This window comes from Mastigoproctus giganteus, chromosome 2 (assembly GCF_048544385.1).
Source record: "Mastigoproctus giganteus isolate SK-2022 chromosome 2, ASM4854438v1, whole genome shotgun sequence".
Classification (NCBI taxonomy): domain Eukaryota; kingdom Metazoa; phylum Arthropoda; class Arachnida; order Uropygi; family Thelyphonidae; genus Mastigoproctus; species Mastigoproctus giganteus.
In genome coordinates this window covers 84,506,594-84,529,741 of record NC_143576.1, presented here as the reverse complement: position 1 = coordinate 84,529,741, position 23,148 = coordinate 84,506,594, and the positions used below count along the sequence as shown (strand labels likewise).

The 23,148-nt window shown below is 39.9% G+C and overlaps 1 protein-coding gene across 1 annotated transcript in view; it reads right to left on the bottom strand.

Moving 5' to 3' along the window:
- LOC150089381 (cytosolic carboxypeptidase 1-like) overlaps window positions 1–23,148 on the bottom strand; it is a 669,910-nt gene that overhangs the window by 236,125 nt on the left and 410,637 nt on the right. Inside the window, exon 15 of the mRNA XM_090389963.1 lies at window positions 16,779–16,857. Within this exon, the coding sequence (XP_090246089.1) occupies window positions 16,779–16,857 (79 nt within the window). The remainder of the gene's footprint in view (window positions 1–16,778; window positions 16,858–23,148) is intronic.

The following is a 23,148-nucleotide window of genomic DNA, read 5'->3' as shown; positions in this document are numbered from 1 at the left end:
ACTAAAAAAAACTTTTGAGCCAAAGCTTCTGAGGTATATGACATATATCCATTAACTAAAGCTTCTGAGGAATATGACATATATCCAGTAGAACACTATTAAGGTTAATTATGAGGTCTGCATTGGACTCATGGATACCTTGGATTGAAGAAGTGCCCTTGTATTGCCAATCCATAAAGATCATTATAAGAATGTAGGTAACTGAACATTCAGTACAGTGACTTCGGTAACAGGGGAAAATTATGGTGGCATTAATTAATAATATAATATACAGTTTTCTAGATAAAAATGGTATTTTAAAAGAAGCACAGCACAGTTCTGTAAAAAAGAAAATCTCATTTAACCAACCTGATAAATCATTATAACATTCTTCAGTTGGATGCAGGGAAATAACTTTTGCATTGTTTATTTGAACTTCAGCAAAGAATACTATCTAGTCCTGCACGAAAGAGTGCTTTAGGAGCTGGAATCATGGCTAATCTAAGTAAATATCCTTAGATGAATAATGGGACTGTTACATGACAGAAGGCAAAGTTTGTAATTAATGGTTAAACTTCAGAGATCTGACAGTTAACCTATTTATGATAGTCTTAAATGACCTTGATGAAGGGATACTGGGCATGTCATAATATGTATGGAATATGAAGATTGGAAGGTGGTTAATAATGAATGACAAACAGCATTCCTTCAGAATGATATACACAGACTTCAAAGGAAGTGGTAACTAGGCATTAAGTCCACAAAATGTAACATTTTGAGTAGGGAGAAAGAAGCAGTGAAAAAGAAGAGCATTTGGGGGGCTCACAGTCCAGGTACACATGAAGCTGTAAAAACAATACAATACAGTGCAGAGCAGAGCACAGCATAGCATAGCATAGCATAGCATAGCATAGCATAGCATAGCATAGCATAGCAAACCCTGCATTGGGTGGGAATCCTGTAATGATTTAGCATTACATTAGCATTAGTAGAGGCATCAGCCAAAAAAAAAAAAAAAAATTCTTATTTCACCCATCCATTTGTTCCAAAGTTTGTCCACTTCTTCCATGAATTTATTTAAGCTATCAATTTCTACAACAACAGATAGAAGTTTGTTCCAGCAATCAGCAATCAACTACCCGTTGGCTAAAGGCAAATTTCAGCACATCTATTCGACCGCTGTCTTTTCTTAATTTAGTTTATGCCAGCTCAGGTTTGTAATCTAAGCAAGAGGAAGAATCCCATCAGCATTGAGCCTGCTCAATCCATTCAAGGCCTTATACACCTCAATCAGATCACCTAGCAGGTGCCTACTTTCCACGTGTTGCAATTAGCAGAACTTAAGCCTTTCTTCGTAAGAGCATTCTTTTGTTCCCTACACCAGTCTTGTTTCCCTTCTCTGTACTCATTCTAGCAACTCTACATCCTTCCTAAAATGAGGCCTCCAGACCTGTATGCAGTACTCATGGTGTGGTCTGACCATTGTCTTATACAAGGGGATAATCACCTCCTTATTCCTGCTAGCAAAATTCCCGACTATCATTGACAAGATCTCATAAATAGCTCTGGCAGCCTGTCTGCACTGCACAGAAAACTTCATATCTGACTGCACAATTACCCCCAGGTCTCTTTCATTCTCCAATACACTGAGTGTAACACCATACAGCTGGTACATTTCTCTGGGGTTACTGCTTCCCATATGCAGTACTTTGCATTTGTCAATGTTAAACTTCAGTTGCTACTTCTCAGCCCATCTGCCCAACTTTTCCAGATCCTGTTGTAGTAGCATACTGTCATTAACAACTAATCTGCAAACTTGGACATTAAGCCTGATTTGTTTGTTTGTTTTGCGTTTTATTGGTGCATCAGTGACTAAGGCTATAATGCGCCAGAACCAGATCTTGTAAAAGAAAAGATTTATATTTCAGTGACCTAAATAATTAGGTAACTATGTCAAGGGGCTTAGAGGGGAACAGGTATCCTGTGTGTTATCAGACACTCAGCCTAAAACACTGATGGGTCCAATATCTCTCTATTACAGAAGATTTAGGAGAAGTCCGGTTGGCCTGCCTCCCTAAAATCCACTCATGCACACCTTCTCGATGGTAAGCCCTGTTACATTACTTAGGTGGCAACGAACGTGTAGAGTGGTTCTCTTCAAGACCAGCGTGAAGAGGAAAAGACCAAACCCTCCAGCATATGACAGCACAACAAAAACAAATGGCCCTCAGTCCCCAGCAGCTTTCACTCTCCCTCTTACGGCAGTGAGAGGATCAGAGTGAAAGCAGAGGGTGCTAAGAATCTATGGGTACGACCAGGCTGCCATGCACAGAAACTGAACTTGGCCTGTTATAACGTAAGATCACTCATCGGTGAAGACAGGATATTAGAGCTGGAAAAGGAATTAGAAAATGTGAATTGGAATATCATTGGTTTGGCTGAAACAAGAAGAAGAAGAAATGAATCACTTATAAGTTTATCAAGTGGAAATCTGCTGTACACCAATGGAAACAGTGAAAGGAGTGAAGGTGGAGTTGGGTTTTTGGTCCATAAGGATTTTAAAAACAACATTTTGGAATTCAAAAGTACATCACCAAGGGTGTCAAGACGAATACACAAGATTTCTAAGAGGTACAAGCTAAAGATTACAATGATTTATGCACCAACATCGAGCCATGATGATGAAGAGGTTGAAGAAATGTACACCGAAATTGAGAGTCTTCTAGATGAGCAGAAAACCTACTACACTATTATTATGGGGGACTTCAATGCTAAGGTTCGAAAAAGGCAAAACAGCGCAGAAAGCATTAGCATTAGTAAGGGCATATGATGCAAGAAAGCAAGCTTATTCAGCATCAGCCAAAAAAAAAAAAAAAACAACCACTCCTCCCATTTCACACCTCCGTTCGTTCGAAATACCTGTCCAGCTGAGCCTTAAATTTATTTAGGCTATCAACTTCAACAACAAGCGATGGGCGTCTATTCCACAAACCAACTGCCCGCTGGCTAAAGGCAAATTTCCGCACATCTATCCGACATCCATCCTTGCTCAATTTGAATTTATGCCCTCTCAGGTGATTATTCTGAGCAAGAGGAAGAATCCCATCTGCATTGAGCATGCTCAAGCCATTCAAAGCCTTATAGACCTCTATCAGATCACCTCGCCGATGCCTAGTCTCCAGGCTCTGTAATTTGCAAAACTTAAGCCTTTCTTCGTAAGAGCAACCCTTTGTTCCATTCACTAATCTTGTTGCTCTTCTCTGTACTCGTTCCAGCAGCTCTACATCCTTCTTGAAATGAGGCCTCCAGACCTGTATACAGTACTCAAGGTGTGGCCTGACCAACCAATGCCTTATACAAGGGAATAATCACATCCCTGTCCCTGCTAGAAAAATTCCTGTATATCATTGACAAGACACCATGAGCTACTCTTGCAGCTCGTCTGCACTGCTCAGAGAACTTCATATCTGCCTGCACAATTACCCCCAGGTCCTTTTCATTCTCTACCACTGTCAGCGTAGTACCACAGAGTTGATACGTTGATCTGGGGTTACTGTTTCCCATATGTAGTACTTTACATTTGTCAATGTTAAACTTCATTTGCCACCTCTCAGCCCATCTGCTCAACCTTTCCAGATCCTGTTGCAGCAGAATAGTATCAGTAGTGTCCTTAACAACCCTGCCAACCTTGGTATCGTCTGCAAACTTGGACATTAAGCCTGATACACCATCATCAATATCATTTATAAATACAGAAAACAACAATGGACCCAACACTGAACCCTGAGGAACTCCACTAATAACATTAGTCCACGTTGAGCAGTGTCCATTGATTACCACTCTCTGTCTTCTGCCACTCAACCATCCCTTTATCCATAGCAGCAATTTGCCTCCAATGCCACACTTCTCCAATTTGTGCAGCAGTCTTCCATGCGCAACAGTATCAAAAGCCTTTCTAAGATCCAAATATATAATATCAAAGTTATTCCCTGCATCCAGTTCTTTTGTGACTACATCATAGTATCCAATCAAATTGGTCAGACAAGACCTGCCCTTAACAAAACCATGCTGTGTCTGAGCTATAACTGAATTCTTGTCCAGATGATCCTGCAGTGCTTCTTTAACCAGTGCCTCCATTAATTTTCCTGGAACTGAAGTTAAACTAACAGGTCTATAATTACTTGTGACAGCCTTTGATCCTCCTTTGTGAATTGGGGTTACATTTGCACATCTCCAGTCCATGGGTACCTCCCCTGAGTCCAAAGAAGCTCTCATAATTACGGCTAGGGGTTTGCTTACTTCCTTTGCTGCCTCCTTTAATATAACTGGATAGATCCCATCCACCCCGGGTGCCTTTTTTATGTTTATCCTCAACAATTTCTCCTCCACTTTCCTCTCAGTTATTAGAAAATAATCTAGCTCACTGCCAATGTTTACTTCACCTACGACATTCCCCTTCCTGAATAACTCCTCATGTGTGAATGTAGATGCAAAATACTCGTTTAGATTGTTAGCCACCTGAGCTGGATCCTCAACTGTTGAACCATCAACATCCAGTGGACCAATCTGATTCATCCCTTTCCTTCTTGAGTTTAAATAGGTAAAGAACTCTTTTCTGTTTTTCTTTGTGTCCTTTGTCAAGGATTTCTCATAATCTGCCTTTGCCTGCCTAATCTCCTTTGTGACTTGGTTACAGACCAAATTATATCTATCATAGGCTTCCATGTCACCCATTAATTTGTATGTATCCGATGCATTTTTCTTCTCTGCCATATGTCTCATTAGTTCATCTGACAACCATTTAGGCCTGAACCTTGAACAATATTTCTTGGTTGGTATGTAAAGCCTGGTAGCTTCAAAGATTAGTTCCTTGAATGCTTCCCATTTTGAATTTGCTGTTGGTAACATCATCAGTTGGTCCCACTGTATAGAATTTAAATACTGTCTCAGACCATTATAGTCGCCTTTACGAAAGCAAAAACCCTTCCCTTTACCTCTGATGGTAGTTACCTCCTTGAGTAAATCCCACTTCAGCACACTGTGATCACTGCCACCCAGTGGTTCCTTTATCTGCAGATTCCTAATGCATGAAGAATCACTACTGATAATCAGATCAAGAGTATTACTCCCTCAAGTTGCCTCCCGAACATGCTGGTGTAGAAAACAATCATCCAATAAATCCACAAAAGCCCTGCCAGTGTGTGAGTGACCAACCCACAAATTCCAGTCAATATCTGGGAAATTAAAATCCCCCATTATAAGACTCTCTGATTTACTGGCCCATTCTATTTCCCTGTACAGTATCTTATTATACTCATCAGAGTCATTAGGGCTATAGCACACTCCTACTCTCAATTTTGATTTACCTATGCTTATGTCACACCAAACTGACTCGACACTGCCCTGTCCATCAATGTCGACTGGCTTCACTTCCTTGGATTTTATGTGTTATTAGTATTTTAAAGAGGATTTGTATTAGTGATGGATTTGTATTTAAAGATGCATTAGTATTTTAAAGAGGTACTATAGGAAATTCTGGAATTGGTGAAAGAAATAAAAGAGGTGAAAGACTTGTGGAATTTGCAGAATCTCAAGGACTGTCAGTAATGAACACTTTTTTCAAGAAAAGGGTGAACAGAAAGTGGACATGGAAGAGTCCAAATGGATTAACAACTAATGAAATTGACTTATCCTCACTAACAGAAGATATATTGTGAATGATGTTACCGTCCTGAATAAGGTAAATGTTGGAAGTGATCACAGAATGGTAAGATGTACACTTGATATAGATGTAGGAAAGGAAAGGAAAAAACTGACTCGAGTAAATAATACAAAGGTCTTTGAGATAACAGAGGAGGAGAAAAAAACAATATGTACTGGAACTTAAGAACAAGTATGAGCTTCTGCAGACTGCTCAGGTCCAAGATATCGACGAGGAATATTACAACTTTCTGAAAGTGATAAAGCCCAAGAAACCTATAGGGAAAAAGAAATCCATAGAAGAAAAAATTAGTCAAGAAACACTTGTCATGATGAACCGAAGACGACAAATGAAGAGCAAGAAAAACACTGACAGGGAGAAAATTGAGTATACTGAGTTATGCAAAGCCATTAGAAAGAGACTCAGAGAGGACATAAGAAGATTTAACACAAGAAAAGTAGAACAAGCATTAAGGGAAAACAAAGGATTTAAATCAGCAGCCATGAGCAGTAATACAGAAAGACAAATGATACTGAAACTGAAGAATAGCGATGGTGTACTTATAAACAGCAGAGAAGGCATAATTCAAATAGCAGAAGACTACTATAGAGAATTATACAAGGAGCGAGGGAATGATGCCAGCAGTGGGGAAGATGGATTGCAAAGTAGCAACACATACGACATACCCGATATTCTTCCTGATGAGGTAGAATATGCATTGAAGAAAATGAAGAATCAGAAAGCCCCGGGGGAAAATGAAGTTACCGTAGAGTTGTTAAAATTGGGAGGAAGAGGCATAACACAAAAACTGGCAAGGCTCTTCACAAAGTGCATTAGAAAAGGTGTGACGGCTAAGCAGTGGAATAATGCAATCATAGTTTTGCTGCATAAGAAAGGAGATAAATCAGAAATTGGAAATTATAGACCAATTAGCTTGTTATCCCACATCTACAAGTTGTTCACAAGGGTCATTACTAACAGATTAGAAAGAATACTTGATGAGAATCAACCGAAAGAGCAAGCTGGCTTTAGGACAGGATTCTCAACTATGGATCACCTTCACATAATATCACAGCTAATGGAGAAAGCAAATGAATATAAAACACCACTATGCCTGGCATTTGTGGATTATGAAAAGGCATTTGACTCCATACAGCATAATGCAATGTTTCGGGCACTGGAAAGGCAAGGCATAGATACCCCATATATTATGATTTTGAAGAAAATATATGAGAGTGCTATCTCCTTTATTAGACTAGACAAAGACAGTAGGAAATTTAAAATCGAGAAAGGAGTTCGACAAGGAGACACAATATCTCTGAAGCTGTTTACTGCTGCCCTTGAGGAAGCTTTCAGAAGATTAGACTGGTCGCAGAAAGGAGTCAATGTGGACGGAGACTACCTAAACCATTTACGATTTGCAGATAACATTGTGGTCATAAGCCACGATCCCAAAGAATTAGAGGAAAATCTTAAACAGTTATGCACAGTTAGTAAGGATTTTGGACTAAAGATGAATATGGCTAAAACAAAAGTAATGATGAACAAGTATGCCACAGAAAGGGAAATAATGATTGAAGGAGCAGTAATTGAAAAGGTGGAGTCATATAATTATCTGGGACATGTTATTAGCTGTAATAATGATAAATGGCTGGAAGTCAAGAGAAGAATAAATTTTGGATGGATAGCTTTCAGGAAATATAGTCACATACTGAAGAGCAATATCCCAGTTTGTCTGAAACGTAAAATAATGAACCAATGTATACTCCCCACCATGACTTATGGAAGTGAAACTTGGGCACTCACCAAAAGAATGGAAGAGAAGCTGAGAACTACACAGCGAAGAATGGAACAAATTATACTGGGAATCAGACTGTTAGATAAGAAGAGAAACACATGGATTAGGCAGCAAACTGAAGTAAAGGACATTCTTATAAAAACTAAAGAACTAAAATGGTCTTGGGCAGGACACATAGCTCAAAGACATGATGACAGATGGACTAAGAAAATAACAGAATGGTACCCAAGAGGAGCTAGAAGAAAACCTGGAAGACAAAGGCGGAGATGGATAGATGAAATTCATGAGTTTTTGGGTAGTAAATGGATGGCCAGTGCTCAAAACAGAAGGAATTGGAAAGTTGCTGGAGAGGCCTTCATCCTGCAGTGGATTGAAAATGGCTGATGATGATGATGATGTCAAGATGTATAGAAATAAGGATATGTAAAAAGTTTATAACTTTTAAATATTAAAAATATTTAAACATTTTAAATAGCTGATAAATTTGCATTGTCAGATAAAATCTGACTGAGTGTATGAGGCTCAGTCAGATGGCTAAAAGCAGTAAAAAATAGACGACATTCATGCCTGTAGAGTGGGCACTCAGATAAAATGTGTGACACTCCTATGTGTGAGCAATGTGACACAAGGTGTCACACTGCTCACACATAGGAGTGTCATCTGCCCTCAGCAGGAATGAATGAGTAAGATGACTGTGTCCCATGCGGTGGGGAGCTAGAACAACTTCCTGTCGGCGGTTCCTCGCAGACTCGACTGCCATGGTTTTATGACAGACTTTATCTGATAGAGTTGGTTCGTGACCTGCCCATGCTAAGATTGTTGCCACTGGGAGAGTAATCTTTTGTGTAATAATTGCCTGTAGTTTGTATAGGGGACTAACAGGCTACGGTTCTTCTGGGGTTGCAGTGATCTGGCTGCAGCGTCAGCCAGTTCATTACCCTTGATCCCAGTGTGGCTAGGGATCCAGCAGAAATGGATGTCAAAGGAACGATCAAAGAGAGAATGTAACATCCGCTGAACCTGGGTCAGGAAACAATGAGGATTATATTTCATCCCCGATAAAGCCTGTAATATACTTAAGGAGTCTGTGTACATCATACACCTTTGGTAGTTGCGGGTTTTTATGTGGTTCAGGGCTAATTCAATTGCATATGACTCTGCTGAGTAGGTACTGCATTCGTCGGGTAACTTCTCAGATATAGTGTTATTTGGGAAGATGGCGGCAGATCCGACTTCGAGCCATCAGTGAAGGCAAGAAGTCGGGGTATTTAGCTCGGTGGGCAGTGCATAGTTTTTGGTGTACAGAGTTCGAAGTGGTGGCCTTTCCTCACTTGTTAATAGAGAAATTGCACATTGATGTTCGAGCATGCCACGGTGGAGCTGGTTGCCTTGTGGATATGGCAACATTATATATGGTTATATTGAGCTCTCTGATTAGCTCCTGTACACGAATACCAAAGGGAACACCCATCCCACCGTGGCTCGAAAACGGATGGCCACGTGGGATGGCCTGGCAGGGATTTTAGTTTGAAAGCATACTGTAAAGACAACTGTTTCCTACAAAGCGATAGTGATGGCTCATATGCGTCGACATAGAGACTTTGGACTGGAGATGTACGAAATGCTCCAGTGGCAATACGAATCGCCTGGTGGTGGATGGGGGTCCAACCATCGAAGTACGCTGAGTCTAGCAGATGCATATACCTAGGACCCATAGTCTAATTTAGATCACACGAGTGCGTGATACAAGAGTAATAAAGTGCATCAGTCAGCACCCCAGGAGATACATGAGATGGCATGTAGGACATTCAAGCCTCTCATGCATTTTGCTTGAAGTTGATGAATGTGCTGTAAAAAGGTCAACTTTCTGTCAAATACGAGCCCCAAGAATCTAGTCTCAGATAATACTGGAACAGCATTTTGGCCCTAGTCTCAGTTCAGGTTCAGGATGAAGATTACACTTGCAGCAAAAGTGCATGCAAATGGTCTTTTCCAGAGAGAACCTAAAGCCATTATTCATTGCCCATGAGCTCAGATGGTCAATGGCATGTTGCAGTTGTCTCTCGATTACCCTCATGTTGCAAGACTGACAGAATATGCTAAAATCATCAACATACAGGGCACAATTCACAGTTGGAGGAAGTTGTTCCGTGATGGAATTCACTTTGATGGCAAAAAGCGTAACACTTAAGAGGGATCCTTGAGGTACTCCCTCCTCTTGGCTGAAAGGCCGAGATAGGGTGGATCCTACACGAACTTGGAAGGAACGGTGGGTTATAATAAAAACTGGGAGATGACCTCTAAGACCGATGCTATAGAGGTCTTTTAAAATTTAAAATCTCCAAGTTGTGTCATACACTTTTTCCATATCGAAGAACATGGACACCAAATGTTCTCGTTTTAAAAAGGCACCTCAAATAGAAGTTTCGAGCCTGATTAATTGGTCCAAAGTGGACCTATTCCTTCTGAAGCCATACTGTACTCTGGAGAGGAGCCCATTTACTTCCAAATACCATATAAGGCGGGCATTTATCATTTTCTCCAGAATTTTGCACAGACAGCTAGTCAGAGCGATAGGACGATAGTTTGTTGGAATTTCTGGATCTTTTCCTGGCTTAGGAAAGGCAAGCATGATTGCCTTATGCCAAGAATCCAGAAATTGCTCTTCTAAAAAGATCCTATTGTATAGACAGAGCAAATGGTCTATGGATTTAGTTGACATGTGTTTGATCATTTCGTAATGGATGAGATCGGGTCCAGCAGCACTTGTCTTGGTAATAATAAGAGCAGTTTGTAGCTCTTCTATAGTGAAGGGTCCATTACAAGGATGGGCACCTCCGTAGCCAAGTGGGCAGGAGCAGCAGTGCGTAGTGCATGCTTCTTGATTAGACCGGGGTTCAAGCCCGTGACCACCAAATATGGAGGATGAGGAAAGGTTAGGGAATGACAACCGCATATCCCTGGAGCAATATGGCCTTAGTTGCTAATGCTTCTAAAAACCAAACAACAACAACATTACAAGGATGAGGGACCTTACATTTGAAGTTAATAGGCTGCCTCTCAAGTTTGTTTTTCACAACCAAGAACTCTGGGGAGTAAGAGGATGTTGAAGAGACGGTAGCAAAAGTTTCCCCAAGAGCATCAGCTATTGCAGTTTGATCTGCAATAACACATCCATCACATTCCAGGACCGATGAAGGGTGCGATGTATATTTCCCCTTCATTTCAGGATTTTGTCCCAGATAGCTTTAGTGCTGGTCGGCTAAGTAATAGAGGATGTAAAATGGATCCACAGTGCCTTTTGGCTGTGATGACGAATATAGCGAGCTTTTGCGCATGCACGTTTGAAGACTAAGAGATTGGCTGTGGTGGGATATTGTCGAAATATCCCCCAAGCTTTGTTTTGTGCCTTTTTTTGCTGCTGTGCATTCAGCATTCCGCCAGGGTTTTGGAAACTGTGGAAACCAGGCAGATGATTTAAGAATTGTAGTTGCAGTTGCATGGACAATGCTTTCTGTGATGCATGCCACTGCATCATTGATAGTCCCCTGGCTGACTGTACTGATGTCAAAGTCTACCAGATGTTGAAAGGCATTCCAATCAGCCTGATCAACCTTCCATCGTGGTAACCTAAAAGGTAGACATGGCCTTCCGTTAATTAGACTGGTTATCACGGGGAAGTGATCACTTCCATAGAGGTGCACCTCTACTTCCCAAGTGAGTGAAGGAAGGAGAGAGGGGGAGCATATAGTAAGATCAATGGCAGAGAACATACGGGTAGGCATGTGGAAAAGGTATTAGTTCTCACATTTAGAAGAGAAAGGTCATTGTCACTGAGCATATGCTTTACGACACGTTCTCTTCCATTAATGTCAGCACTACCTCACAGGGTGTTATGTCCATTAAAATCGCTCAAGAGTAAGATAAGAGAAGGTAGCTGCAAAATGAGATCATCAAAGTCTTTCTGAGAGATGTCGGCTCCGGGTGGCAAATAAACCAAACAAACTGTTAGTAAAAACCCTACAGTAAGGCGAACTGCTACCACTTCTATGTTGGTGGAAAGCGGAATATGTTGAAATGGGGTGTGGTTGCCCAGAAGAATAGTAACACCCCCACGCACAGGTCCATCCCCAGTTCTGTCTCTTCGAATGATAGTAGTATTACGAAAGGAAGGGTTTTTTGTTTATCTTCAAGTATTTGTCTCCTGCAAGCAAAAGCAAATTGGTTCATGCTTTTGCAGGAGGGCCTTGATGTCATCATTGTTTTGCCGGAATCCACGACAGTTCCATTGTAGGAATTTAGCCATTATTTTGGCTTGGTGGATGCATCAAGTGGCTTCTGAGGCGCTGAGGGCTTTCTTTTGACAGTCTTGGATTTCTCTTTTTTGGGGAAGTATGGACACTGTCCCGTGTCCATTTCTACCTCTGCAAAGAATTCCAAGACTGATTCATTCTGTACCTCCTTATCCTCTACACCCGTTGTTTCTTGTATTACGAGTGGCTCTTCCGAACTTTTTAGCTTTTCTTTACCACTTGGTTTTGGTAGTGGTGGAGCACTGGGAGGTCAGATATAGGAGAGGCAGCTGATTGTGTTTTTTGGGTGGGCTTTTGTGAACTCAATAAACAGAATACAATCGAAGTGAATCACTCTCGTGATGGTACGGTCATCTCAGTTTGTGTACCGATAGTGCACTTAGCAGAAACCTTCTGGGCATGTGAAGGTGTCCTGCTATTTATTGGTTGGATACATTTTCTGGCCTCTGGGTAGGAGATATTCAGCTCTGTTTTCAATTTTTGGATTTCCTTTTCATCCTTCCACTGCTGGCATGCTCTGGAGTAGGCGGAGTGCTCTCCTTGGCAATTTACACAGATCGGTTTTGAAGCTGAACATTCCTTGCTCTTGTGGCCTTTAAGACCACATCGAGTACAGGCAGGGTTACTACAACAAGATGTTTGTGAGTTAGGCACCTCCATAGCCAGGTGGGAAGGAGCAGCAGTGCGTAGCACACGCTTCTTGATTAGACCGGGGTTCGAGCCCGTCACCACCAAATACGGAGGATGCGGAAAGGTCAGGGAATGACCACCGCATATCCCGGAGCAATATGGCCTTAGTTGCTAATGCTCCTAAAAACCAAATAACAAACAAACAATGTTTGTGAGTGATGTATTTTTGGCATCTAAAACACCTCAGTGGGTTTGGGATATAAATCCTCACTGGGCAGTTTAGATAGCCTGCCTTGATGGAACTTGGAGGCCGTGGGGTGTTAAATGTGAGGATAAGGACTCGGGTAGGGATGAGATTCCCATCCTTTCGTATCGATATTCTTTTGACAGATGTCACTCCTTGGCCTTTCAATTCAGAGCAGATCTCTTCTTCAAAAACATGAAGAAGGACCCACTCTGATATAACAACTCATGAAGAATTCAGAGTTTTGTGGGGGGGGGTTACAGTGATAGGTACTCCCCCTATGGATGTAGAGTTCAGGAGTTTTGCTGCTTGTTTTGTGGTGGAAGCTTCGACCAAAAGGTCACCAAAAAGCAGTCTTTTTATAGATTTAGGTGATCCTGCCAACCCTTCTAATCCTTTCTGGATAAAGAAGGGTGACATCTTCCCAATTGACTGCTCTCCAGTGGAATGGAGAATGAGGAAGAGCGGTGTCACTGATGGTGGTGTATCCTCAGTTCTGGCTCTTTTTACAGAGGTGTTTTCTGTGTTATCATCTCGATTAGGTAGGGGCATTGTTAGGGCCTCAGAAGAATTAGAATTTATAATACTCATAGGAGTAAGATAAAAATTTCCAATGCCCTAAGTACCTCACCTACCACAGAGCCCTGCGAGGGGATGCCCACTCGTGAACTAGCAGGTACTGCTAGCACATGAATGGGACGCAAAGTTCACTTAAGAGCACCATACCCACATTTCCAATAAGCCTTGATCCCATTCGAGGACCAAATGGGAGGGAGACTTATTGGAACGCAGTTGACCCTAGCAGTAAGAACCACCCACCGATTGATCCCAGTCGGGCCGGTCCGGGATCACCCATCTTGTCGAAGCAGGGGCCAAAGTGGTGTATTAAGGCTGGGCCCCTCAAACAGGGTCCCCCTTTCTGAATTTCCACAGGTTGTGGCGCATGGCTGCACATGCCAGATTCCAACTATGTAACCCTGGAACCAAGGTATGGGCATCAGATCCCAGTGATGCTAATCTGGAAGGCCAGCAGCATCACTGGGAGGTCCCCTCACCACATACAGGTGCCCACGTTGAGGGGCATTAAGCCTGATATACCTTCGTCAATATCACTGATAAATATAGAAAACAACAATGGCTCCAACAACGAAACTTGGGTGACTCCAACTAAGGACATTAGTCCACGAAGTGCAGTGTCCATTGATTACCTTTGATTACTTCTTCTTCTTCTGCAACTCAACCATCCTTTTATCCATTTTAGCAACTTTCCCTTAAAGCCAAACTGCTCCAATTTGTTTCTTGTTTCCTTTCAGCACCTAATAAGGTGCTGAAAGGAAACAAGAAACACCTCTGTCTGCCACTCCAAGATTGTCTAATAAAACTACCCAACAAAAAATATTTTTTGTCATATCTCTGCAATAAAAATATATGATTCTGGAGGAAATAAACGCACTGATTCCTCCAGAATCAATGTAAAAAGTCTCTATCATATCTACATCAAAAGATGTATCAATGTTTAATATTAAAATAAAGGGATATATATATATATATGTATAATTCAAGTTTGTAATACAAGTGAAAAAAAAATGATACGTTCTCTATAACTCATTTAACTTCGAAAAAAATATCACAAATCATAGCGAAATAGTTATATTTCAATTATATATATTAAACATACCTGTAATTGTCCTTAAAATGTTTGCTAATAAGGGATTTTCTCTTGTATTCCTGATTACTCTCTCTCACAAGGAACCAGCAGCAATCCCCCATCATTACAGAATCCCAGCAACCTTGGTACTGCTTTTCCATTGTAGAAATATCTTGATGAAACCACTCCCCTTATTCATCACTCACATCTCCCAGATTTTCTGGGAAAAATTCAAGATGGAAAAGAAGAAAATGAATTTTCAACAACATTCGACAGCCCACATTTTTGTAGCACTCGAGTAAATTAGAGACCAACATTTCATAGTTTTTTTCTTTCCTATTACCCAAAAAAACCATGTACTACCATCTTAAATGATCGCCAAGCTGCCAATTCTATCTACTTTAACTGGGTTTCAAAAACATTGTCTTTCGAGAGTTTTCTAATTTGGGGTCCTATGAAAATTCCTTCCTTAAGTTTAGCATATGTTAAATTAGGAAACACTTCTCAAGTATGCAAATCCGTTACTTTCTTTATCTAGTTAGTCCCTTCAAGAAATTTTTCATCAATCCAAGTTTGATGTACAGAGGTGGAAGAAGAACCTTGTTTGATTGCACTAAAGGAATATATTTTACATTACGTTGTCCTGGTATGAACTCATCCAGCTTGTTGCACAACATAATGTTCTTATGTCGCACGGTTGTCCCATAAACACAAAAAGCAACAAAATTTTGTGAAATCCCCCTGCAAACCAACAAACAAACCAATAACCTAAGATCACTGCATATGTTCCAACCATAATCCAGGTATTTTATAGCATGTAGAACCTTAGACATGCTTTCATGACTTTCTTTAAGTCCAACTGAACGAAACACAGGAACTGATGGAAATTCATTGCCATTATGAAAAAAACTGCTTTTAAACTAAATCTGAGGCATCTATGAATAAATGCCATTCATCTGACTTATGCACAACACCTAGTTCTTTCAGAAGTCCAATAATGTCTTTGCAAAAACATGTACTGTCTTCCATAGCAAAATATTTCAAAAATATTTTCATGCCCTTTTGAAAGACAAATCTTTGTTCCTTTCGGCTGCACCCTCCTACTCTCGAGGGACTGTTTATGTTTGGAGGATAGATTTACAGCCCTGAGAATAGGTCACAATCAGTTAATGCTTAGAAAACCTTGGTACAGCCTACAAAAATCCTCACCAAAAATGCTAAGTGTGCTCTCTTGAAATTGTAAATTGTTGCATCAGAATTTGGACCTAAGAACCATAGGTAGAAGTCTGATTATGTTTATCACAAGAAAACTGAGGCCAGAATCGATTGCTAAAATTAAGAGAATTAGCTTATATCTGCTAAAATAAATCAGCATGTCCTATATTATTGGCATATTTTGGTAAAACGTAACTCCCTCTATACTTAATAACTTTGACATGATGTGAAACTATCATGGTGATTTTCAAAATCTAAGCATAAAAATTGGTTAAAAACAGCAATTTAAGTTTTTGGAGGTAAAAATCATGTTGGCTAGTGTAATAGATAATTATTAGATGTGGTAAATAATAGTGGTTAAGAGCTATCTTGGGTCAGTCCTTTGGTGGCTTTTGATCCCTTCATTAAATTTATACTTTCATTAACCAAAGCATAAATTCAATGAAGCATATCATGATAACGAATGTAGTACTTACGTTAAACCAAGAAGTACACTACAAATAGATAAAGTACAATGCATACATAGTTATCAAGATTGATGTGCTGTAGGTTGGAGGTCTATTTCAGTTTTTTTTTAAAGATATTAAGTGTCACTATAGTCTGATAATAAGACATGATAATCACTATGCAGTTATTATATTTTTATAAACTTGTGTTCATGTTACATTGACAATTCACATTTGTCTAAATTTGTAAATGTAATATCAAATTTATTTCCTGTTTTTTTAATTTTATATTTGAAATTAAGAAAATAAATAAAATTAAGAAAAAATTATTTATTAAGGCTAATTTATTTATTATTTTATTAATCTATAACATATCAAGCAGTGCTGACCAACTGATTGGGTTCAATTCATACAGAGTAAAATCTTAACTCTATATTTATAATACCCCCGCCATACACATCCATGAAAGAGAGAGAGAGAGAGAGAGAGAGAGAGAGAGAGAGAGAGAGAGAGAGAGAGAGAGAGAGAGACTAACAGTAGTATAATTAATGTATCAGAATACTGACATTCAAGTTATCTGAGTAAAATTTGTGCACTTTAATTTATGCACCATTACTTTAATAAGCTTTCATTTCATGCCTACATTATAACACATTCTTACGAAATATATGATTAAAAAAATAAATAGCCACCAAAAAATTATCCATGTCATAAATAAAATAATGCAAATTTTAAGAGCATTAATTTTGAAAGGAAATAACTTAGAAAACACTAAATGCATTGGGCTTTTGGACCTCAGCTAACCTGAATTGCTTTCCTCAAATTTCCACTTTCGAATCTGGATTCAAAACTGAGGTGTAGAGGAGACACATCACTACAAAGCCTGAACAGAAAGAGAAAACAGTTCATATCTTACCAATTAAATAAAATATCAATTTAAAAAAAAAATCAATAGAAATAAAAAAGTATATTTTTAAAATGGAAACAGAATTACTTTATCTAATATAAAGGTATTTTGCAATCAAATTTAGTTTCTTTATCTTCAAATAAAATCTCATCAGAAAATTTTAACATACCATTCTTTAAACGAGATATTCAACCTCAACGTTTTCGCACAGATGCAGAACAAGTGAAAATTGATCTACTTCAATTAATGGACAGTAGTCGTAGAGGGTGTGGTTTTTTTTTTTTTTTTTTTGCACAAATAGGGGTTGCATTCGTTGGTTAAATTCATGTTGATGGTTGCACCTCAAACAGGAATGAATAGTCAGTTATCAGCATAACTGTTAAATTCAGAAAATGTTTTTATGCTTTAATTCAAGGAATGGGCAGCCTTTGTTTTTTCCAGGTGCAGTAATGCAGCAGAATCAGGAATCCAAAGTTGTGGGGGATGGGAAGGGAAAAATTGATTACGGTTGTCCTCCATCCTGTGACCATAATTTTAGGGCCTCTAAAAATGTGTATGTTAGAGCCACAGACCAGACCACATAAATGCAGCAGTGCTTGGAATAATTGAACTGGGTGTCAGTTTGATATGAGAAACAAACATCATGGAATTTTTTTTTTTTTTTTTTTATGAAAACCCCAAACATGAGAGGTATTAGACCCTATAGTACTTAGTACCATGCTTGGGTTGGAGGTTAAGAGGACGAAAGAAGATATTTTTTGACATTAGACTTGAACTTCTGTAGAGTGGGGGAAAGAACTGAACCTTGGGAGACACCAGCATTAGTTGAGAAATTAGAAGACAGAGAGCAAAATTTATCATGGAACTAAAACATGCAGCCTTGGAAAGGTAGCATTTATATGCGTGATTTAAAGTGGGAAGCCTTTTCTATTTTACCGCAAAACTATTGTTCCAGAATACCTTTTGATGCTGTACGTGTGCAGTTTGACAGCTGGCATTCACAGAGAGCATATGTTTCTCTTTGCTTTGTGGATTAATGGCTAAAGCATTAGCAGTTTGGAGTCAATAGTTTTTGCTTTAAGGCCTGATGTAGCCAATTGCACAGTGGTTCAAGTCTGTGACTGCTAAATACGATTAATGATTGTATTCATGATTTATTGTAAACTCCTCTGATTTGGTGGTCACACTAGAGTATAAACAAGAACATATTCTGTAATTTAATTTTGATAAAACTTATTTCCGGTGAAAATTTGTAAATATTTAACCCCAGGGGCTCACATCTGGTGAGTAGGTCTTGGCACACCCAGGGCCCTGAGCCAAATATCATCATTCTTCTTTTTTTTGGTGATTCTCTTCTACTTCTCTCTCTCTCTCTCTCAGGGTAATATGGAAATATTTTTTTCTTTTTGCTGGTGCAGCATAAGCCTTAGGCTTCCTTGTACCATATGGCTAATGATAATAATAATAATTTAAATTTTATATTATACATTTAATTTTGATAAAAAGGTACTTTCTGTGATAAACTGTAAATTTAACTATAGTTATTACAAGGTCTACACCGAATACTCCACTGAGAGTATTGTCAATCAGACAGAAATGTCTGCAGGCAATTCCCATGTGAGCCATGACTTTACTGCTTGCATAAACTGTGGAATATATATTCAAAAAGTTGCTAATTATAGCTCAACTGAAATTGTTTCCTTTGTTCCCAATGTAAGGATTGTACCAATCTCAAATTAAAATGGTGCATTACTATAAGAATCAAGAAATCGGTGTTGTCCTACAGACAAATGTAACTGGGAGCTCATCAGGATCACAAGATTCTAGTAACTTGCCAAGTGATGACCTCAATTTGGGCATGCCCCAGAACAGAATAATTAAGTGCAAACTGCTTCAGTTCATTGGTAGTTAATTCTGCTGTGATTGTTTTAAAATTGGTTTGCACTAACCTTCTGTTTAATGATTAGAAGGAGAAAGGTTGCCAAGCCTCTGGTAGAGGACCGGAGATGTCGGAAGAAAAGGAGGTTCTCCCTAAAAGTCCTCTGAAAGTTATGCGAGGTGCTGGGGTGAGTCCTTGGCCCTCCGCCACCAGTCATGGTGTGCAAATGACAACTGATTCAAGATGGCCTAACCTGATTGGGTTTGGAGATTTGAACTAATATCGAGAGAAGCTGAGAACTTTTGTCACAACTATTTGTGGGGCAAGTTCCTACAATTTGGACACTATAATGTCATGCTGGGATCAGATGGCAGCTGTTGTACAGAAAGTCACTGCGGAAAATAATGTTTTAAAGGCAAAGCTGGAAGTCATGATGAATGAACAAAACTTGAAATCATGGACTTATGCAGATGCTGTATCTTTTCCTGAGAAGGAGAAGGCCAAAACCAAGACACTGATTCTTAGGGCAAAGGACACAAGGTTTCAGAGTAGTGATCAAGTGAAGGCAGAATTGGTGGGCAATTTTGTCACCGTTCTGCCAATGGTCAAGATAACTGCTATAAGACCTATCAGAAATTGGTGTGTGGCCACAACCAAGAATGACTTTAACAGGATCAAAGATTGTGCTCAAATCAGTGAATAGGGGCTGGAGGTTGAGAGGATTCTTCGGAGGAACCCCAGACTTGTGGTCTTTGATGTGAATCCTGAAGTGTCAAAAGAATATTTTTTGGACAAACTGTGGCGTCGAAACTTAGTTGATAGTAGACTGACCAGAGACCAGGTTTCATTTGAGCTAACAGTGTTAACCAAGAATAAGGCTAGGAGTTCCACTGGTGTGAACTACATGTTGTAGGTTTCCACAAGAATAAGAACTATAATTGCAAGTTGCTGAGTTGGTTTGGTCGGCCTTGGTGGTCCCAGATCTGACGGGGGTGCCGCTGGTCTTAAACACCTAAGGAGGAGGAGGGTTGTTCCTCTTGAAGTTAAATCACTTGTTGAATTCTTTACTTTCAGTTGTCTGACAGGAGGTCAGACTAATAGTTCTAATAGTTTTGTTAGATAGAGTAACCTACCTCCTTGTGGTGGGGACGGTAACTCCTGGTGGGTTGGACACAACGTCCCTGCTGTGAGGCTAAAGGTCATTCTATCAAATTTTTTTTTTTTGTTATTCGTCAAGATAGATTGAATTTTATTGTTGTGAAAATACTAACCTTGTCTAGGCTAAGCTACAGTCACAGCAGAAGTTATTATTAGCATATGGGCGGGAGCCAAGGCAGCTAATAGGGTGTCGAGTTCTGACAAATGACAAATGCTCCAGTTCAAAAGGATTTAGTTCTACTGGGTGATTCTATAGTCAGGGAAACAGATAACATCTTTTGTAATAAGCATAGGTAGACAAGAACCAAGGTATATGTGCTGAGAGCAACAATTAATGTCTCCAACAGCCCATCAGATTTCAAGGGGATAAAGAGAGCATGTGAGGAGGACTAATGATATTCAACACAGACAACTGATGATTTTTTGGAAATATAAGACCATGCTGAAAAAAAGCAATCAGTTTGGTCAGAAAGTGCATGTATCTGAAGTCGTATGTCCCTATGGATAATTTTTTTTACTTGTGATGTTCATTTTTACTACGATTGTTTTCCGTTCTTAACAAGTGCCCAAACCTATTATTACATGAACCATTGCACAGTCATACACAGAAAGCCTAACACACATTTTTTTTTTTTTTTTATGTATACAGTTTGTCGCACTAGTGATTCACTACCAGTGCGACAAACTTGCAGGAGGTGTAGGGGGCACAAAGATGAATCGGAATCACATAGCATTGCAGGGTCTGAAATGCCTTCGTCATGTGGTAGAGGACGTTGAACGGGAGGTCGTGTGAACAGCGATCCCGCTGGAAGTCAGCATTTGCGAACCGGTTCCCGAGGCAGTAGGATGGACGAGTATTCAAACGTTGAACTAGCCGACATGCACCTCGTGCATGGAGCTGTGGACTGTAACGAGCGCACCGCTCTGTGCTTGTACCAGGAATGTTTCCCGCACAGGTGTGCTCCTCATCATACGATTTTAATCTTATGATGAGAAGGTTACGTGAGACTGGTCATTTCACGAGAGGTACCATGAATCGAGAGCAAACGACGAGGATACCAGACAATGAGGATAATGTCCTACATCTTGCAGAAGGCAATCCGAGTACGAGTACTCGAGTGATAGGCCAACGATTGGGTATTTCCCAATCCACAGTATGGAGGATACTGTCAACAAACCAAATGAGTTCATACTATCTGCAACACATCCAATCATTGGAGCCTGTGGATTATCCACTCCGAAGGACTTTTGCTACTTGGTTTCTTCAACAGAAACGGTTCGCAAATGCTGACTTCCAGCAGGATCGCTGTTCACGCGACCTCCCGTTCAACGTCCTCTACCGCATGACGAAGGCATTTCGGACCCTGCAATGCTATGTGATTCCGATTTGTCTTTGTGCCCCCTACACCTCCTGCAAGTTTGTCACACTGGTAGTGAATCACTCTGTATACTACTCACATTCCGACAAAATTAGGAACACAGTACTGAAGGAATATGAAAATTTATATTTAAATCACCGATTTAAATATAAATTGATTGCATTTTAACTTAAGTTTTTTTATTATTATTATTTTTTTTATTGGATGTTGCTGAGTTAAGTAACTTGAAGGGATATGTCAGGGGAGAAAACTATATAAGAACACTTAGTCTTAACTGTGTTTATAGCAATGTCAGGAGCATTGTTAATAAAATGAGAAAATTTGAATTCCTGGTTAGGACAATTAATACTGACGAAACAGGGCTAATGGAAATGTGGTATCATACAGAAATAGGGGAGTGAATTTCACTAAGGTATGTACAATGTATTTAGGGAGGATAAGGAGCTTTGTGACTTCACAAGAAAATTTTAAAATTTGATGCAAGAAAGCAAGCTTATGCAGCATCAGCAAAAAAAAAAAAAAAAAAAACCCACTTCCACTTCACCCCTCTGTTCGTTCAAAATACCTGTCCAGCTGAGCCTTAAACTTATTTAGGCTATCAACCTCCACGACAAGGGATGGAAGTCTGTTCCACCAACCAACCACCCGCTGGCTAAAGGCAAATTTCCGCACATCTATCCTACATCTGTCTTTCCTCAATTTGAATTTATGCCCTCTCAGGTGATTATTCTGAGCTAGAGGAAGAATCCCATCAGCATTGAGCATGCTCAAACCATTCAAGGCTTTATACATCTCTATCAGATCACCTCGCTGGTGCCTAGTCTCCAGACACTGTAATTTGCAAAACTTAAGCCTTTCTTCGTAAGAGCACCCCTTTGTTCCATTCACTAATCTTGTTGCCCTTCTCTGTACTCGTTCCAGCAGCTCTACATCCTTCTTGAAATGAGGCCTCCAGACCTGTATACAGTACTCTAGGTGTGGCCTGACCATTGCCTTATACAAGGGAATAATCACCTCCTTATCCCTGCTGGAAAAATTCCTGTATATCATTGACAATACTCCATGAGCTACTCTTGCAGCCCGTCTGCACTGCTCAGAGAACTTCATATCTGCCTGCACAACCACCCCCAAGTCCCTTTCATTCTCTACCACTGTCAGTGTAGTACCACAGAGTTGATACGTTGCTCTGGGGTTGCTGTTTCCCATGTGTAGTACTTTACATTTGTCAATGTTAAACTTCATTTGCCACCTCTCAGCCCATCTGCTCAACCTTTCCAGATCCTGTTGCAGCAGCATAGTGTCAGTAGTTTCCTTGACAACCCTGCCAACCTTTGTATCATCTGCAAACTTGGACATTAAGCTTGATATACCATCATCAATATCATTTATAAATACAGAAAACAATAATGGACCCAACACTGAGCCCTGAGGGACTCCACTAATAACATTAGTCCACGATGAGCAGTGTCCATTGATTACCACTCTCTGTCTTCTCCCCCTCAACCACCCCTTTATCCATTGCAGCAATTTGCCTCCAATGTCACACTGCTCCAATTTGTGTAGCAGTCTTCCATGTGCAACAGTATCAAAAGCCTTTCTAAGATCCAAGTATATAATATCAAAGCTATTCCCTGCATCCAGTTCTTTTGTGACTGCATCATAGTATCCAATCAAATTGGTCAGGCAAGACTTCCCTTTAACAAAACCATGCTGTGTCCGAGCTATAACTGAAGTCTTGTCTAAATGATCCTGCAGTGCTTCTTTAACCAGTGCCTCCATTAATTTTCCTGGAACAGAAGTTAAGCTCACAGGTCTATAATTATTTGTGTCAGCCTTTGATCCTCCTTTGTG